This window comes from Hyaena hyaena, unplaced genomic scaffold (assembly GCF_003009895.1).
Source record: "Hyaena hyaena isolate Hyena2069 unplaced genomic scaffold, ASM300989v1 scaffold_548, whole genome shotgun sequence".
Taxonomy (NCBI): Eukaryota; Metazoa; Chordata; class Mammalia; order Carnivora; family Hyaenidae; genus Hyaena; species Hyaena hyaena.
The window spans coordinates 141,128-159,822 of NW_024081181.1; the positions used below are offsets into that span (position 1 = coordinate 141,128).

The 18,695-nt window shown below is 49.9% G+C and overlaps 1 protein-coding gene across 1 annotated transcript in view; it reads left to right on the forward strand.

Annotated features, from left to right (window-relative positions):
• The window catches only part of UBE3C (ubiquitin protein ligase E3C), a 113,576-nt gene that overhangs the window by 78,807 nt on the left and 16,074 nt on the right, over positions 1-18,695 (forward strand). Inside the window, exons 19-21 of the mRNA XM_039255853.1 lie at positions 8,542-8,754; positions 16,307-16,495; positions 16,595-16,661. Coding sequence (XP_039111784.1) covers positions 8,542-8,754; positions 16,307-16,495; positions 16,595-16,661 — 469 coding nt within the window. The remainder of the gene's footprint in view (positions 1-8,541; positions 8,755-16,306; positions 16,496-16,594; positions 16,662-18,695) is intronic.

The following is an 18,695-nucleotide window of genomic DNA, read 5'->3' on the forward strand; positions in this document are numbered from 1 at the left end:
ATAAGTAGCTTCTGCAGCCAGGGCACCGCACGCGGGGAGATGGGTTGCAGGTACCGCGGGCACTCAGGTTGCGTGGTCATTACTGTCTTCGTCCTGGGAGGTGGTGTTGGAGAGGAAGTGGGACCCCAGGGGCTTTGCCGAAAACTCAGAAGCTGGGATGTGAAGGAGGAAAGAGAGCAGGGCCACACGCATCCTGTTCTGAGAACCGGGGGGCATGAGTGTCATCCCCCAAGAGGGGAAGGCTTGGGGAGGGTGACGGGATGTTTGTTTCTCCTTAGGCCTGAGGCGTCTATCAGACATTCTGTGGCGATGTCGGCTGCGTGTGCGGTTGAGTCTGTGGGCCTGGGGTGGAGGGGCAAGGTCGTGAGATGGGGCGGGGTCGTCCAGGGAGTACGTGTAGCTGGAGGAGAGGAAGCGCTGAGTCCCGGGCTGTCCTCAGGCTGAGAGTTCAGAGGCTGGAGGAGGAGGAAAGGCCACCGAAGGTCAGGGAAAGGCAGCTGAGCGCAGGGAGCCAACCTGAAGCCGCGCGAAACAGTGTTTGAGGGGAGAGACGGTGACGAACAGTCAGGTGCTACCCGTGTGGCAAGAAAATAGGGCTGAGAAGTGAGCATTTCACGGCATGTTCAGGAAGCTCGCCCGGGGGGTGGAGGCCAAAGCCGTAGCACGTGGGTTGGCAGGCACGGAAGCAGTGCCTTCTGGAAGTACCTATTAGGTACCGTGTCCCTCGCCTGCAGGGGACCCCGGCTCCCGTGTCCCGTGCCCACAGGGCACCCCGGCAGAAGTACGTGTGTGCACCAGGATGGTCGTAGGAATGCTATATTATGTAGCCCCAAGGGAAACTACCCAGACACCCCTCCGAAGTACAGCAGGTAAATGAATTGTGGGACATTCACGTGAACCAGGGAGTGACCCAGCCACAACTACTCACGGCAGCACGGAGGAGTGGCACACACCTAGTGCTGCATGAGAGAGCCGGAAACAACGGAGAGCATTCTGCGGGACTCCAGCAAAGCTAATTTCTGTTGCTGGGCGTCGGGTCCTCTATCCTTGGGGGGACACGTGTGGGTTTCTGGGATGCTGGGTCCTTTTCGGTCCTCTCCTCTCTTCAGCACCGAGTGCTTTTACTGAGTGGGTTTACTCTGTGAGGACCAGTTGGCTGCACACCTAGAACCGGGGTGCTCTGCTCCAGGAAGGACGGGGCGGGGGGTACAGTCACAGCTCGAGGGGTGTTCTGCAGAGAAGATCTGAGCGGTAGCTTAACCGTGGGGCTGATAGAGCCTAGTTCTTGTTTTCAAGAAGAGAGAAGGCAGAGTGAGCGGGTAACGGCCACACAGTCAGGTCAGGGTCAAGGCCAGGGAGCTGGCAGCCACAGGAGGCACTCCAGTGGGCGCTGTGGCCCAGAAGCAGGGTAGGGAGAGGGAGTGAGGGACGGAGGTCCCAGCCTCACTTTTCCCGCCAGCGTAAGAGTGCGAAGGCAGAGAACCGCCGGTGGAGAGGGGTGCTGAGGGGGACGAGAGCAGGCAGTGCCGGGGCTGCGGTTCCGTCAGGAGTAGCCCCCTCTCGCAGAAGTGAAACCAAGAACACAAAGAAAAAAAAGTAGATCGGATTTCATCCAAAACTTTTTTCCTTCAAAGAACACCATCCAGAAACTGAACGAGGGTGTCCGTAAGTCCTCTCTGATAAGGACTTGCACTAGGATGTGTAAAGTCCTCAGAAATGGAAAGACAGACTAATTTTAAAATGGGCAAAGGACCTGAATAGACATTTCTCCAAAGGAGATAAATCAGGGAGCAGTGAGCACACAAACAGATGCTCGCCGTCGCTAGTCATCAGGGAAATGCAAGTCAGATCCACTCCGCAGCCTCTAGGACGGGAAGAGTCCCCAGGACCAGTAAGGACACATGTGGGCGCGGATGCAGAGAAACCGGGGTCCCGTCCAGGGGAGTAGACCGCGAACGCAGGAAGCGTGGCCGCTCCTCACGCAGTCCAGCAGGGCCACCTGGTGACCCAGCAGCCCGCGGTCACACGAGACTCGTACGGAAGCGCCCACGGCTGCGTTACTGGAGACACGGCTCCAGCAGCTGTCATCTGAGGAAGAATAACTGACTTGTTCAGCCCCACACGGGAATGTTCCATCCGCCACCACACACTGAAGGAAACCTGCTACGTGAGAAGAGCTAATCATAAAAATTACTGAAATGTCCCAAAAGGGAAGTCTGTGAAGACATGAAGTAGATGAAAGATTGTCCCAGGCTCGGGGGGGGGGGGGGGGGGGGAGGAGGAGATGAGGACCGATAAGGAGTAGAAGGTGATGAAAATGTTCAAAACTCAGCTGTGGTGATGGCTGCTCAACTCTGTCCTCGTACGAACCATTGGCTCGTTCGCTGTAAATGGGTGAATTCTAAGGGATGTGAACTGTATCTCAGTAAAGCTCAAGAAACAGCAGTATAGTGTGGTGATTTTGCAAGAGCCAAAAGGCGTCAAAGGAGTTAGCAGAAGGAAACTCTGATGTGGGGTGAGTTGGCGGATGTGACCACTTTTAGCCGGAAGGAGCCATGGCTGTTGTGGATCCTCGTCTTGCTAGAGAAAGTACTCGGTGCCTGGTGATGATGCCCTTGAGGGACATCTGTGTCCTCAAATTTCAAGGGAGGTGGTATGACAGATCTCAGTCTAATATTTTATTATCCTGTGTGGTAGAAGAATTTTTTAATGTTTATTTTTGAGAGAGAGAGAGACAGCATGAGCAGGGGAGGGACAGAGACAGAGGGAGACACAGAATCTGAAGAAGCGCCAGGCTCTGAGCTGTCAGCACAGAGCCCGACGCGGGGCTCAAACTCACGGCCATGAGATCATGACCTGAGCCAAAGTCAGACACCCAACCAACTGAGCCACCATGGCGCCCCTAAAGATTTTTAAGTAATCTCTATAACCAACATGGGGCTTGAACTCACAACCCGGAGATGAAGATGCACACGCTCTACAGACTGAGCCAGCCAGCCACCTCAAGAATTTTTAAACCTGAAAAATGTTCCTTTTCGTTAGTGAAAATAGTTCCTGCTTGTGTGGGGTACCTTAGCTGGCCCTCCCTGTGTTTCTAAACTCCTGCTAAATCTCTCAAAAGCAAGGACGTAACAACAGTTCTAAAACTCCCAGGTATGTACTTCTTGTGGGTACAAATGGGACTGTGGGTTTGTTACTTGGGCGAATCCTTTTGGGTCTGTATCTCCCAGAAGTATTTCTGTGGGCAGAGACTGGCTCTCCAGGAAGCGTGGGAGCCTGGGAGGGGAGGGGCCGGGGGGCTCAGTGCCCGCCGCTCCCCATCAGCCCACGTCACAGGCTGATTTCTGGGTGTCTGACGAGGAGAACAGGCTACGAGCAGTGACTTTCCATCTCCCACCCACCCAGCTTCCCCTACCAGTTTTCCAGAGTCAAACTATTTTCGTTTTCCATAAAGCCGTCTAAGCATGAAATGCAGACCATCCATTGCAGTGAGCGAGTGACGACCCGTCCTCACCAAAGCCTTGCCTTCCAGCGCTGGCTGTGGCCTTGGCCGTGGCTGAGGCGCGGGGGCAGGGCCGCGGAGAGGGGCGCCCTGCGCGCTGGCACCTGGAGTCCCTGTAGGAAGGCGAGGCAGCACCCGCACCGCCGCGTGGGCCCCGCCTTCAGGGACGCCTTGAAACGCCAGAACCGCCGGGCCTGCCCCGTCGTGCTCGCGGGCGCCCGCGGAGCCCCGAACGGACCGAGTCAGCATGTGAAGAGCCGCGAGAGGGGGCGTGGAGGCGCGGGCTGCCCCGCCGTCTTGGGCGGTGACCGTGCGCAGGAGACACCTGGGGACCCAGACGCTGCCCCCGGCGTCACTGCCGCTGTGGTGACAAAAGCGGTGAGGGCCCCGGAAAGCCGCCGGGACGGGGTGGGACGCCCAGGGGTGCAGAGACTCTGGGCACACGTGCTTTTGCCTAACCTGAGGCATCTCTAAAGAGCAGGAGCGGGGCTTTGCAAACCAATTCATGGGTGTAGACTCGCAGGGCACAACGCAGTCCCTGGCACGCATTAAGTCGCGTTTAATGAAAGTCTCCGGAGCGCCTGGATGCCGCGTGCTCTGTGTAGACGCGGCGTGAAGGACCAAGTGTGCTTCCTGTCCTGCTTATGGTCTCTCCTGCGCGGGGCCCAGCGGAGCCCAGGTTTTCCACTCCCGGTTACTAATTTTGAAACACAGCTGTTGAGTAGCGTCTTACTATCTGCTTAACATACTTATTTTACGTTTCTTTCTTATCTTTTTAAACTCCAAGGTAAGCACGATCTGAAATAATTAAAATTATTATCTTCTTGCTCAATTAGGGTGACTTTAACACAAGACAACTCTGGTATAGTTTTTAGATTAAGTTATAAATGTTCACTTTAGAACTACCTGAAGATTGATAGAGATGCATTTGAAAAGCATTATTTTTTTATTGATTCTTAATGTAGTAAATTACTGAAGTTATTTGGCAGCAAACAGAAATGGCCTGTGGCGCAGTTCACATTTATTCTCCCGGCAGCGCCACAATTTGCATTAATTGCATTGCGACTGCACTCACTTATATTAAAAGGCTTCTACTATAATTAATCCTTTTTATTTCAAATCATTCTGGCACAATCTCTAGCTATAAACACTCATAAAAGACAGACAGTTGAAAAATACGCTACAGGTTTTTTCCATATACCTATAGCAGTTTTTTCCGTGACAAGTAGTTATTGATGTGCTTCTGGAACAAGTGTGGTGGGACTGGCTGAGGAGTGAGGCCCGTGTGAAAAATGCTAAGTGGATTATTTTGCATAAAAAATAGGCAGTTTTGAAATTGTATAATTAACCTGTGTTTAGAAAATACCTTGATTTATGCTTACATTTGTATCTCAGTTGCATACATTATGGAAATTTAATTTATAATCCATTTAGCTGATGCAATCATGGTTTTTAGTGCTATCATTTATTAGTGCTTGTATATTAAATGCTCTAAAGGTTTAAACCTGCCTTATGTAAAAAATTATACCTAGGCATTTACATTTTATGAGTCACAGTGGGATTTCTGCTTAAAATTCAGGTAGCTCTGATATATTTAACGAATTTCACTGGTTTATTGTTACTAATGCAGAAATGGCAAACAATGACCTTATATATTGAACATCAAATGATTTACACTTCCAGTTTACTTTAAAGTCCACTGTACAAATGAGGCTTTTCTTCAACACCTGGAATCAATCATGTTGTCTTGTGCAGAATGTTCTCCTTGGCTTTGAAGTCATCATTCATTTAGAAGTAATGGGAGTTTTAAGTGCTGCAGGTTAATAGTATTAGCCATTCTTAACTTTAAGCAAACTGTGGCTTTTCAGAACAACTCTCTCTTTGCGATACCAGTAGACAAGTTAAGTGCCAGTTGCCATATTACTGCCCATTCGCTCGTTCCAGAGTCCTTTTTTGCCACGTGTTTTCAGAATTAATTGGGTAATCATTAGTCTTCAAATCAGAAGTAAAAGCTCAGGGACATAACCCTTCAGTTTCCCTGGCAGAGAACATCTGGAGTCTTAGCTGCCGGGGGGAACATTATGAAATAGGTGGTTAGCAGATGGTGACCTGAAGTCCTTAGACACGGTGACCTTGGGGAGCATGTCACTCCTGTTGTTGGCCGGTGAGAAGCCAGCGCACTCTGGATGTTTCCTCTCAGGGGGATGTTTCCTGGCTACCTTCCAGTTCCTTCCAGTCATGTTAGTGGGCGAGACTTAAAGTGTTCGTCTCAAGGTGAACCTGAGCATATTCTCCGGTGGGGGAGGAAAGGGGGGCACTCGTATGAGAGTTCAGTTTTTGGGGTGTTCAGAGACCAGTGGGTTTATGGACGGCCACTGTTTATTGTTGCTGGTGCCGAAGTGGGGGACCCTGGATGGGAAACAGCTGATGGGACACTGTAACGGTGCTGAAGCCATAAGGGAAGGGCTCCCGTAAGCCAAGCTGATGGATGGCATCAGGCTGGGAGGTTGGGGGGGCAGAGCCCCCTGCTCTCTGAACACTGGTGGCCTTGTGTGCGCGAACTCACACAGGTGTGTCTCACCAAAGCCTCGTTCCCATACCTGGTGCGTGTGGCTGTGGTCAGGTCATGGCCTCCTGGCAGAGGGGCTGCTGAAGCTGGGCATGGTGGCCTTCAGATTTCCCGGGATTAACGTTCGCATTGATGTTGATGTTCCCTGAGTCGCGTGGTGGCACTGGAATCTTCCAACAGCGGCTTAAAAGAAAAGCGGTGAATTCATTGCAGCATAGCTCACACCCTGCAGCTCATGCAGCACTCTCCAAAGTGGGGCTCCCGCCTGTCCTCCTGGCCTCACCCCATCTTAGGGTCTCAGGTGAGGGTCCCAGGGTTTGTGACTGTGTGTGCCGAGCCTCTGCCTCCAGCTCCCCACCTCCCGAGTGGGGGTGGGGACCCCTCTCATCCCAGCAGGTCCCCACAGACCACGAGTATGCTAGCCTTTGTCATGGAGATCCAGACTCCCCTGGACTTCTGTGTAAGCCGCCTTCCCGACGGGCCAGGTGGAAACGAGGCCGGCATCTGTACGCGCTCGCTTAGTCTCAGGAGAATATTCGTGATGAGACTTTGGCGGCTTCAAGTCTCTCATCTGTTAGAATAACATAATAAGAATGTGTCTTATTCCTTGTTGTGTTTTGCACCCTTGGACCATAGTAATATTTATCCTGCAAGATGAACCCTGACGTCATGTTGGAAAACCCACACCGTCTTTTGGTAGAGAGTCTGGGGGTTAATATAGTGATGGCCCCACCACTGCTCATCAGGGAGATGCCGATTAAAACCACAGTGAAATCCCCCATTGCACCAACCGGGATAGCTCAACTTAAAAATACTGAGTGTACCAATAATCGGTGAGGTCCTGGACCAGCCAGAACCTTCCTGCATTTCTGGTCATGGTGGGGAAACGGTTGCATTTTGGAAAACAGCCTGTCATTGCCTAACAGAGCTAACCGCACCTTGCGGCCCAGAGCTCCCCATTAGCAGGTCCCAGGAAAGGCCGGCATAGGCCCGCAGAAGGGTTCCCCCAGGTGCCGCCACCCCAAATGGGCAACAGCCCCCGTGTCTACGCGGGTCTGTCATCAGGCCATTGGGCAGAAGTGTCACACGGCCATAAGCGAAAGAGCAGTAGCGTAGCCGAGTCTCGGAAACAAGCTTTGGTGAGAAGGTGTGTGGAGGAGAGCGCGTGCCGTAAACTCCCTCTGGGGAAGCCCTGGGACCGGCAGCCCTGGGCCGTGGTGATGCCCACAGAATAGGGTGACAGGAGGGGACTCTCATGGGGGCCTGGGGGAAGGGGAATGTTCTGTGTCTTGACCCGAGTGACACGGGTATAATCAGATGTAATAGTTCATCAAGCTGTACGTTTATCTTAACCGTGTGTAAATTATCCCTTAATGCAAGTGAGTATTAAGTACAGTTACACGTTGCTGTCCTCAGACACAGAGGCAGAGGAGCCTGCGCAGCAGAGAAGCCCTCCGTGGGCCTCAGGGCGTCTGGTTTGGCACCAGCTCTGCCACCTGCCAACTCACAGAGTCCGCACAGCTGTCTCCGGGTGCCAGGGCTCCGGCTCTTCGTGTGAGAACAGGGCTCAGCAGACTGCAGCCTGTGAGCCGGGCCCAGCCTGCTGCCTGTCGCGGGGCCCACGTGCTCCGAAGGCTTTTTCCTTTTGGCGGCCAAGAAATGTACAAAATAGTATTTCTTGACATTGGGATTTACTTGAAATGCAGCCTCGGTACCCAGCTGCCCTCACGTGTCTACACTCCGTCTGTGTGCCTTTCTGCTACCGAGGCAGAGTGGAGGGCTGGCCACCCAGCCGGTCTGGCCTGCTTGCGTGTGTTGAATTGTGGCCCCAGAAAAGTTGAGGCGCCACCCTGATCCCCAGCACCTGTGACCCCGACCTCACTTGCATGTGCAGTCAAGCTAGGAGGGGTCACACTGGGTTAGAGTGGGTCCCCAAACCCAGTGACGGTCAGTTTATCATAGTGACAGGAGAGGGAGATGCAGACACACACAGGGACGAAGAGGCAGAGTTAGGAGTTAGGAGTGGCGCAGCCAGGAGCCCCGGGCCACCGGCCATGGCCAGCAGTACCAGAAGAGACAGGAAGCCTTTTGAGCGTGCGTCACACTCCCGGCCCGCACGACCAGGGGACTCGCGTGCCCGCAAGGCGCTTTGCAGCAAACATGTGCTGCCTCTGGCTGCACGGCACACGTGGCTCTTGAACACCCCCTGGGCGTGAACGCTCTGCGGTTCAGCCCTCAGGTGCTTTAGAACTTGGGACACGCTGAGTGCACTGGGCGGATGGTTCCGCTGGCCCGGCACGTGTACGTGCTCCCCACACACTCGCCTCCGCCGTGGTCACCGTTACAAAGAGAAGGCACCTGCCCTCTTAGGATTCTGTTCAGCGTCCAGTTGGACTTTTTCTTTATTTGCGGGAAGCGTGACAGAGGGCTCCTGTGCGGTACTGACCCTGTCCCCTGTGCTCCTCTGAAGGCTCTCTATGAGAATATGCTGGTAGAACTGCCCTTTGCCGGCTTCTTCCTGTCCAAACTGCTGGGGACCAGCGCCGACGTGGACATTCACCACCTGGCTTCGCTAGACCCCGAAGTGTACAAGAACCTGCTGTTCCTCAAGAGCTACGACGGCGACGTGGAGGAGCTTGGGCTGAACTTCACGGTGGTGAACAACGACCTGGGAGAGGCACAGGTGAGGAGGCCCTCGCCGTGCGTTACCGACGCCGGCCCCTGTCCACGCGGCCATGGGCAGGGTCTCCTGTTGTGGGGAGACGCTTCATGTTTCGGGGGGAGAATTGCCATGGCTGAGGGTTAGAGGTGGGGAGGGTGTGGACGCCGGGGACACACGAGCCCTCGCCCCAGTCCCTCTGACCGCTGTCCTCTGGGACTGTCTTCCTGGGCTGGGGGTTAACCCCGGCCTCTTGTCCGGCTCTCGGTCCCTGGGGTGGCGGGTTAGCGCCTTCCCCACAGGATCCGCAGGGGCCTCAGTGCGCCTCCGTTCCTGCCCACCCACAGTGGGGGCCTCGGTTGCTCGGACACAATTGCCGGCCTTCGTGGTCGGTCCCATTGGTCTTGCTGTCTTTATCTTTTTTATTAAAAAAGGTTTTTAAAATAATTTATTTGTTTCTAAATTTACATCCAAGTTACTTAACATATAGTGCAGCAATGATTTCATGAGTAGGTTCCCTAATGCCCCTTACCTATTTAGCCCACCCACCCCCCAAAACCCCTCCAGTAACTCTGTTCTCTATATTTAAGAGTCTCTTATGTTTTATTCCCCTCCCTGTTTTTATATTATTTTTGGTTCCCTTCCCTTATGTTCATCTGTTTTGTGTCTTAAAGTTCTCATATGAGTGAAGTCATATATTTGTTTTTCTCTAATTTCGCTTAACATGATACCCTGTAGTTCCATACACATGGTTGCAAATGCCAAGATTTAATTCTTTTTGATTGCCGAGTAATACTCCATTGTATACTTGTACCACATCTTCTTTATCCGTTCATCTATCGATGGACATTTGGGCTCTTTCCATACTTTGCCTATTGTTGATAGTGCTGCTATACACATTGGGGTGCATGCGTCCCTTGGAAATAGCACACCTGTATCCCTTGGATAAATACCTAGCAGTGCAATTGCTGGGCCGTAGGGTAGTTCTATTTGTCATTTTTTGAGGAATCTCCACACTGGTTTCCAGAGTGGCCGCACCAGTTTGCATTCCCACCAGCACAAGAGTTCCTCTTTCTCCACATCGTCGCCAACATCTGTTGTGGCCTGAGTTGTTGATGTTGGCCATTCTGACAGGTGTGAGGTGGTATCTCATTGTGGTTTTCATTTGTATTTCCCTGATGATGAGTGATGTTGAGCATTTTTTCATGTGTCAGTTGGTCATCTGGATGTCTTCTCTGGAGAAATGTCTATTCATATCTTTTGCTCATTTCTTCACTAGATTATTTGTTTTTTGAGTGTTGAGTTTGATAAGTTCTTTATAGATTTTGGATGCTAACCCTTTATCTGATATGTCGTTTGCAAGTATCTTCTCCCATTCCATCAGTTGCCTTTTAGTTGTGCTGATTGTCTGTCTTTATCTTTAAAAATAAACAAAAAACCACTGCATGTCAGAGATTGAAACTAATTTCAAATGATAGCATTATCGGGATATAACATACATACCATAAAATGCACACTTTCGAGTACAGTGTGGGTCAGTGTACCCCCCGGGGTGCGCCGCCGTCACCAGCAGCTAAATTCGGGATGGTTTCGTCTCCCCAGAGAGACTGTGCCCTTTAACAGTCACTCCTGCCCAGGCGGGGTGAGCGCCATCTGCATTCTGTCTTTGGACACAGCGTGTGACTGGGGCCCTACAGCCTGTGGCCTCGTGTGACCGGCTTCATTCACTTGTTGCAGGAACCAGTGCTTTACTTTGTGTTCTGGCTGAGTGTCGCCCCGCTCTATGTCTGTGCTGCGTTTTCTTCTCAGTTGAGGGACGTTTGGGTTATTTCCACTTTTCAGCTATTGTAATAATACCACTCTGACCACGCACGGACAGCCTACCAGACGGTGGAAGAATCGATAACATCTGGAATTTGCTTCTGGCATTATGAGAGCAGGGGCAGCGGTGGGCGTGGAGATGACCCAGACTGGCCAGGAGGCGGCACTTGCAGTAATGGGAGGTGGGGGTGCGGACGCACGTCTGCCGTTTTGCCTCCTTTGGCCCATGTTCGCACGTTCCCCAGAATTTACAAAACCTTTTTTTTTTTTTTTTTAATTTTTTTTAATGTTTTATTTATTTCTAGGAGAGAAGAGAGAGAGACAGCGTGAGCAGGGGAGGGTCAGAGAGAGAGGGAGTGACAGACTGAAACAGGCTCCAGGCTCTGAGCTGGCAGTCAGCACAGAGCCCGACGCGGGGCTCGAACCCACGAACCGCGAGATCATGACCGAAGTGAAAGTCGGACGCTTAACCGACTAAGCCACCCAGGTGCCCCCAAAACCTTTTTAATCTACACAGACAAATCAAATTGTTTGAGGACCTTTGAAGTCATACTTGTCGACCTCTCATTTTATTAGATTTTAACTAACCAGCTTTGCTTTTCTAAATTATTTTTGGTTTTCAGACAGATATGCCTCTTCTATGGAGAAAGACCACTTTTCTGCTGTTCTTACATAGATCATCCCATCTTCTGAATCTAGTAGCTGTGTTTAATACAAAACTGTCATCACCTTTGAACTTCGTAATCGTTTCTCTAAATTTCTGTTATTACTTGGTTGCTAATTGAGGCTTTCCAAGGTCATCGGCTTTGCCAGCTCAGAAGTCGCTTCATAGCAAATAGATACTTAGTGTTTAGTGAAATCCCCGCTGAAGCTGCGTGGACACGTCCAGGGCGCTCGTCAACCTGACCCTCCGGGTGTGAGCGCTCACGCTCCGTTCTCACAAACACGTGTATGGAGCACATGTGCGCTAACGTCGTTTGGTTGTTTGTATCCCGTTGCTGCCGTGCCCAGTCCGTAGGTCCTCATGACGGGGCGTTAACGGCACTGTGCGACGCACAGACGTGATGTGTAAACTGGGAGAGCACATGCGTTCTAACCAGGGAGGCAGACCCCCACACGCCAGTGAGATAGCAGCAGCTCAGCTCCGAGTGGGTCAGGGAGAGCTTCCTGGAAGAGACGCTGGCCGGGGGGAAAGGCCTTCACCGGGCAGGTGAGCACGTGTAGGAGTGGGGGGTGCACGAGAGCAGGCGCACAGGTGCGGGGAGGCGGAGCTTCGGGCCTCTGCGGAGAGCACTTTGAGGCCTTGGGCTTTAGGACGCATAAACCCAGGCTCAGAGAGAGAACCCGCGTGTCCGTCGTCGCTGGTTCATGGTATTTCGGGGCGTCGGGGTGCGATGCCTAGACAGGCACGTTTCAGAGCCAGTCGGAGAGTGAATGACAAGGGGACACTCGGGGGGCACCTGGCCGCTTCCAACCACGGAGTGTGCGACTCTTGATCCTGGGGTTTGGGTTCGAGCACCCCTGTTGGGTGTAGAGATTACTTTAAAAAATAAAATCTTTTAAAAAGGAAAGAAAGAAAAGAAAAAAGAAAACACGTGAGGCTCCTTTCAGATGAACCTGAGATTTTGATTCTGTAAGTCAGGGCGGGACCGGGAAGCAGCTGCCTGCCGTCGGGTCAGGTGGTTCCAGAATTCAGAGAAACCAAACTTGGGGGTTAAGCAAGGAAACAAGTTTTAATGAGAAAACGCCAGTGTAATCTTCATTTTAAAAATTACGTCCTCAAGGCACCCGGGGGCTCAGTCAGTCAAGCGTCCGACTCCTGATCTCGGCTCAGGTCATGATGTCACAGTTGGTGAGTTTGAGCCCTGAGTCGGGCTCCACGCTGTCAGCAGGGAGCCTGCTGGGAATTCTCTCTCTCTCTCTCCGCTCCTCCCCTGCTCGCACTCACCAGTGCTCTTACTCTGAAAATAAATAAATTTTTAAAAAATAAAATAAGAGCGCCTGGGTGGCTCAGTCGGTTAAGCGACCGACTTCGGCTCAGGTCATGATCTCATGGTTTGTGTGCATCGGGCTCTGTGCTGACAGCTCAGAGCCTGAAGGCTGTTTCAGATCCTGTGTCTCCCTCTCTCTCTGACCCTCCCCTGCTCGTGCTGTCTCTATCTCTCTCTCTCTGTCTCTCAGAAATAAATAAAACGTTAAAAATAGATAGATAGATAGATAGATAGATAGATAAAATTACAATCTATAGGTATCTTGCACGAAGTAGACTTTACTGAGTCAGAGGAGGGTGGGGCGGGCAGGACATGGTTGCACTAGAGCCCCGGCCCCCACGCCCATGTCCGGTGCCCATCATTCTCTTCTGGGTCTGACGGCAGCAAGGCCCTCATACAACTGGAGTCACCCAGTGTTGGTCGTTCTGTGACAGGTTTATGTCACTGAGCATGGTGTCCCCCAGGGCCACCTGTACTGCGGCAGGTGTCAGGACTCCTTCCTCTTTACAACTGACGCTGCATCTCACATATGGGTCCCATCCATCCGCTCATCGCGCAGTGCATAGCAGAGTTGTCTCCGCATCGCCAGCAAGCATGCCACGCACGCTGCCCTACAGGTGTCCATTCACATCCCCGCGGCGCCTTCCCATAGGTCACAGCTAGAGGCGGCTTGCGGGTTCCTACAGACATTCCCGGGCCCACCTTTCTGAGCACCTGCAGAACGTCACCACACAGAGGTCCTGACCCTGCCACACGCTTGCCAGCACGTGCTTTCTGCCTTCTCTCTCTCTCTCTCTCTCTGTCCCTCCCTCTTTTAACAAAGGATAGCAGCCATCGTACTGGGTGTGAAGGGCTGTTTCACTTGCTGTTGTGGTTCGCAGTGCCGTGTGAGTCCCGGCAGCTCTCTGGGAAAGTTGTGAGAGTGCAGATCTTGGTTGGCTCCCGCCCTGGGCTGCAGGATGTGCTCGGTTGCGACACCGCAGTGGTGTCTTCAAAACGAAGATTAAAAGCACATGCAGAGATTAATGCATCCTGCTGTTTAAACTCTGGGTATTTTTAAATGTCTTTGTGGTACTTGAATTTTAGTCTATTTCTTAGCCTTTACGTAGCTGTGTATTTAAGAAATAGCTGTGGATTAAATGCTAAGTGGAAACAAAGGAGACAGTCGTGTCCGAGGCCACCTGCCTCCGTCTCTTACGTGGTCACCTCCAGGCAGTCTTGAAAACTAACATCAGGGCGCCTGGCAGCTCAGTCGGAGGAGCGAGCAACTCTTGATCTCGGGGTTGTAGGTTCAAGCCCCGTGTTGCGTATGAGATTATTTTACAATAAATCTTCAAAAAAGAAAGAAAGAAAAAAGACCAGTAACTCCAACACTGTGCGATAGAGGAGTACAGAACCATATTTCCTTTGGTTACATCTTACTTAGTTGCTTTGTTTCAACCTCTTTTTCCATTTTATTTTATGTTATGTTATTTTAATGTTTATTTATTCTGAAGGAGAGAGCAAGCCACCACCAGCTGGGAAGGAGGGGCATGGGGGGTGGAGAGAGAATCCCAAGCAGGTTCCGCACTGTCAATGCAGAGCCCAACACAGGGCTTGAACTCATGAACTGTGAGACCCTGACCTGGGCTGCAGTGAAGAGTCAGACACTTAACCGACTGAGCCCCCAGGCGCCTCTCTTCTTCCATTTTATAGACCTGAAGGTTCAACCTGCAAAATTCAGATTTTTCTAAAGATGAGGTTTATTAGTGGCATCAGGAAACTTCAAACATACAGATCGCGATGCTACTGTCGCCTCCCTGCACCTGGTGGCATGATTTAAAAACGAAATAAAAGCGCTCGGGCAGTCGGTTTTATAATGACCTGTCCATGGCCTTTGCTAATGGGAGTATTTCCCATTTTTCCTTCAGAAATAGATGGTAATAGCGAAATGTCGCAGATGTAAGAGTTCCATTAAAGCACCACTGATAATATTGGAATCTATTAAAAGCAAAAGTGTGAAGTTAAGATCTTCCAATTATTCATAGAAATCTCCACTGGATAAAGAGATTATAGATGACAGTGCTTAAGAATAATTGTACTAAAGAGTCAAATAAGAAAAATTTAGAAAGTCGCTGGTAAAGCAGCTAATTTGTGGGGATCTTGTGGATTTCCACAGAGATGAGTGGAAAAACGTATTCCTCATACAGGTTTCGGTTTATGAGAAAGATACTAAGAGCTAAGGATTTGTAATATGCAAATTCTTCATTATGGTGGCAGGTGATGTTAATTCATCTCCCCGTTTTAAAACGGAAGTGCTCCGGGGCGCTTGGGGGCCTCACTCGGTTAAGTGTCCGACTTCGGCTCAGGTCAGGATCTCGCTGCTCATGGGTTCGAGCCCCGCATTGGGCTCTGTGCTGGCAGCTCAGAGCCTGGAGCTGCTTCAGATTCTGTGTCTTCCTCTCCCTGCCCCTCCCCTGCTCACAATGTCTCCCTCTCTCTCCCTCTCTCAGAAATAAATAAAACATTAAAAAAAAAAATGAAGGTGCTCCTCCCCTTGTTTTTCCTTGGGTAGAATCAGAACACCGCTCGTCAGCCCGCTTAGGCGAGCCCGTGCTCATGTGTGCACGCAGTTCTCCTAAGGAGCGCTTGGCTGAACGTGGGCCCATCAGGGGTCGTCTGTAATGTGGGAGCCTGTGAACTTGAGTCATGGGACCTCGTTCAAGCTTTGGGTTTGTGGCCCAGCTGTGACCTTGGGCAAGTCCTAGAAGCTCTTCCTCACCTCCAGAGGGTGCGCCCTCTGCACTGAGGATAAAATGAGCCCGCTCCCGGGTGTGAGCAAGCGAGTGAGGCCCCACGCACCTGGGCGTGCCGTTGAACACAGACACTCAGAAGGGAGCTTGCTCTAAGCTGCTCTGGCGCCATGAGGAAAGCTCTAAATCTGCCCTCAAAACTGAAGTCCTGGCACAGGTTGGACACGATCTGAAACGTGGGTAGTTGTGTAGATGTGGCCAGATGCCCACAGCATGACCGTGTGGAGTCACTGAAGGGTCTTTGCCGTCCGATGAGGCAGGGCCGGACCTGTGGGCTTTGTGATGAGCTCACGGGATGGTAACAGGTTGTTCAGTTTGCATACGTAAGAAACACACTGGTCTGTTATCTCTAATGTTGCCGCTGTCCTCTGAGTCACTGTTACAGTGCATCAGGGGCGCCCAGCCGGCTCAGTCAGTGGAGCGTGCGACTCTTTATCTTGGGGTTATAGGTTCGAGCCCCACATTGGTGTAGAGATTACTTAAAAATACAATTTAAAAAATAAACTATTTCATAATAGTAACAACATGATGGAGATACAGAGAGAGGAATGTGCCATGTGTACAAATATGAGTAGTTATTCTACTACACCCTTCATTCCTTAAGCTGTATTTTCTCCAGATTGAATCCCTTTGGATTTAAGTTCATTTTTTGGTTCCTCCCTTTGCCCTTTGTGATTCTTAATTTTTGAAGACAAAGTTGCCGCGATCACATTGTCAGTCATCCCTTAGTGCTTTGCAGGAAGCATTGGTGGTTCATGGTCTGAAAGACAGAATGAGATGCCAGGCTTCAGGGAGTCCCACGGGAGTCCCACGAACGTCTCTGCGCTGACACGGACTGGGGCGCTCCAGGCACCCCACGTCTATTCTCTCGTACGCGGCGGCACCGGCAAGCATCTCTGAGGAGGTGATTTCTTGCGTGTGATTTACTCTAGCCACACTCGGAATTCTCAGCCCCTGGTGTCCCATCCGCAGGTGGTTGAGCTAAAGTCTGGTGGCAAGGACATCCCCGTCACCAGTGCCAACAGGATCGCGTACATCCACCTCGTGGCTGACTACAGGCTGAACCGGCAGATCCGCCAGCACTGCCTGGCTTTCCGGCAGGGCCTGGCCAACGTGCTGAACCTGGAGTGGCTGCGGATGTTCGACCAGCAGGAGATCCAGGTACTTCCACTGCCGCGGGCGCCACTCCCGTCTCGTGCCGCCAGAGAGCGTTCTCAAGGTCTGTCTCACGTTTTACTGAGTGGTCTCTTGTTTTTGCAGGTATTAATTTCTGGTGCACAAGTTCCCATAAGTCTCGAGGACCTAAAATCCTTTACGAACTATTCAGGTATGTTGACAGTACTGGTGATTTATTACTGAAAATGTTAGAGATGATATTTCCAAACTTATTTTTAAAATATTTGTTTATTTTTGAGAGAGAGCGCATGAGCAGGAGAGCAACAGAGAGTGAGACAGGGTGTGAACAGGGGAGGGTCAGAGAGAGAGGGAGACACAGAATCTGAAACAGGCTCCAGGCTCTGAGCTGTCAGCACAGAGCCTGACGCGGGGCTCGAACCCACTGACCCTGAGATCATGACCTGAGCTGAAGTCGGACAGTTAACCAGCTGACCCCCCACATGCCCCAGTTTACTTTATTAAACTTAAAAGTTTCCGCTCTTCAAGAAAATGAAAAACCAAAAAGAAGATACACAGATGGCCAATGAGCACATAGAAAGATGTGCAGAAGCATTAGTTGTCAGAGAAATAATAAATTAGAGCCATAATGAGACTGTTCAAAGATCAAATTGGTCTATCTTTTGGGTATTTGTAAGTTTTTTTAAATTAACTTCATGTATACGTAGAACAGTGAAAAGAGAAAAAAAAATCCTTAAAACAATCATTGTTATTTTGGTGAGTTTTACTTAATCATCGTATATTATTCTAGTTGGTAGTGATGCATCATTTATAGTATCCATTTTGTTTGTTTAGCATCAGAAATAAAAAATAATTCCAAGCTATTATCTTCTTGCAATTATTTTTTGAACTTAAATAGATATATATGATTTATCTAACCCCCCACTGTAATAAAAAACTTTGTGCATATTTTTCTGTTTTTAATGAGCGAAACCCAGAAGTTACATTGCTAATTGAAGGGTATGAAGATTTGGGGGGATGAAATTAGAACATATAGGGTGCACGGGGAAATGTGGCAAATGAGGAAGTGGCACACGTTTTTTACTTTAGTTAAGGATAATTCTACCCTTCCAGTCTTTCTTCTCATCTGTGGAAAACTCTCCAAATCTAAAATACAGAGTATAAAAACCCACAGTTGTGAGCCATTGATCCCTGTCTTTATTATGTGAATGGACATTTATTTTATTGATTTGTTTATTGAGTTTTAAGTAGGTTTCACACCCAAAGTGGGTGTAGAGACTACTTAAAAAATGCATATATAATATTTGAAAAGATTTTCTTTATCGTAGGACATTTAAAATACAGGCTTATATACACCTGGTGACAAAACCATGCACGCCACGCAGCACCGCATCTTTACAGATGAGATTGAGTAAGATGTGAGCAGAAACTTTCAGTGGTTGTGAGATGATTGGTCACTTCTGCTTGTTTTAAAGCTTTATTTCCCCCTTCTTTATTATCTATTATAGCCTACATAATTTACTCTTTAAAGCGAAGAAAACTTTAAAGTCATTTCAGTTTTGGACCGCCTAGCTGGCTCAGTGGGCAAGGCGTGCCTCTCTTGATCTCAGGGTCATGAGTTCAAGTCCCACGTTGGACTTGGAGCTTACTTTTAAAAATAAAAAATAAGGGGCACCTGCGTGTCTCAGTGGAGAGTCCAGCCTCGGCTCAGGTCATGGTCTCACGGTTCATGGGTTCGAGCCCTGCATCAGGCTCTGTGCTGACAGCTCAGAGCCTGGAGCTACTTCAGATTCTGTGTCTCCCTCTCTCTCTGCCCCTCCTCTGCTTCCGCTCTGTCTCTCTCTGTCTCTGTCTCTCTCTCAAAAATAATAAACATTAGAAAAATGTTTAAATAAAAAATAAATAATATCTTTAAAGTCATTTCCTTTTCACAAAATAAGTCATTTACAATTAATGAAATTACAAGTGATTTTTTTCATTGTACTTCTCTTTTTTCTAAACATTATGAAATGAATATTTCTTTCCAAACAGTATTTAAGCTTTAAAAACATATCCTGTACAGGAGCTCCAGCTCCAGCTGAGTCAGGAGACGCTTTCTCTTCTCAAAGATCAGTATTAGCCTGATATCAAAAGCAAACAAAAATAACCCAAGGAAAGGAAGTTATAGATTAATCTCTCTCAGGGATGTAGATGCAAAATCCCCCAAATATTAGCAAAGTGAATCTGG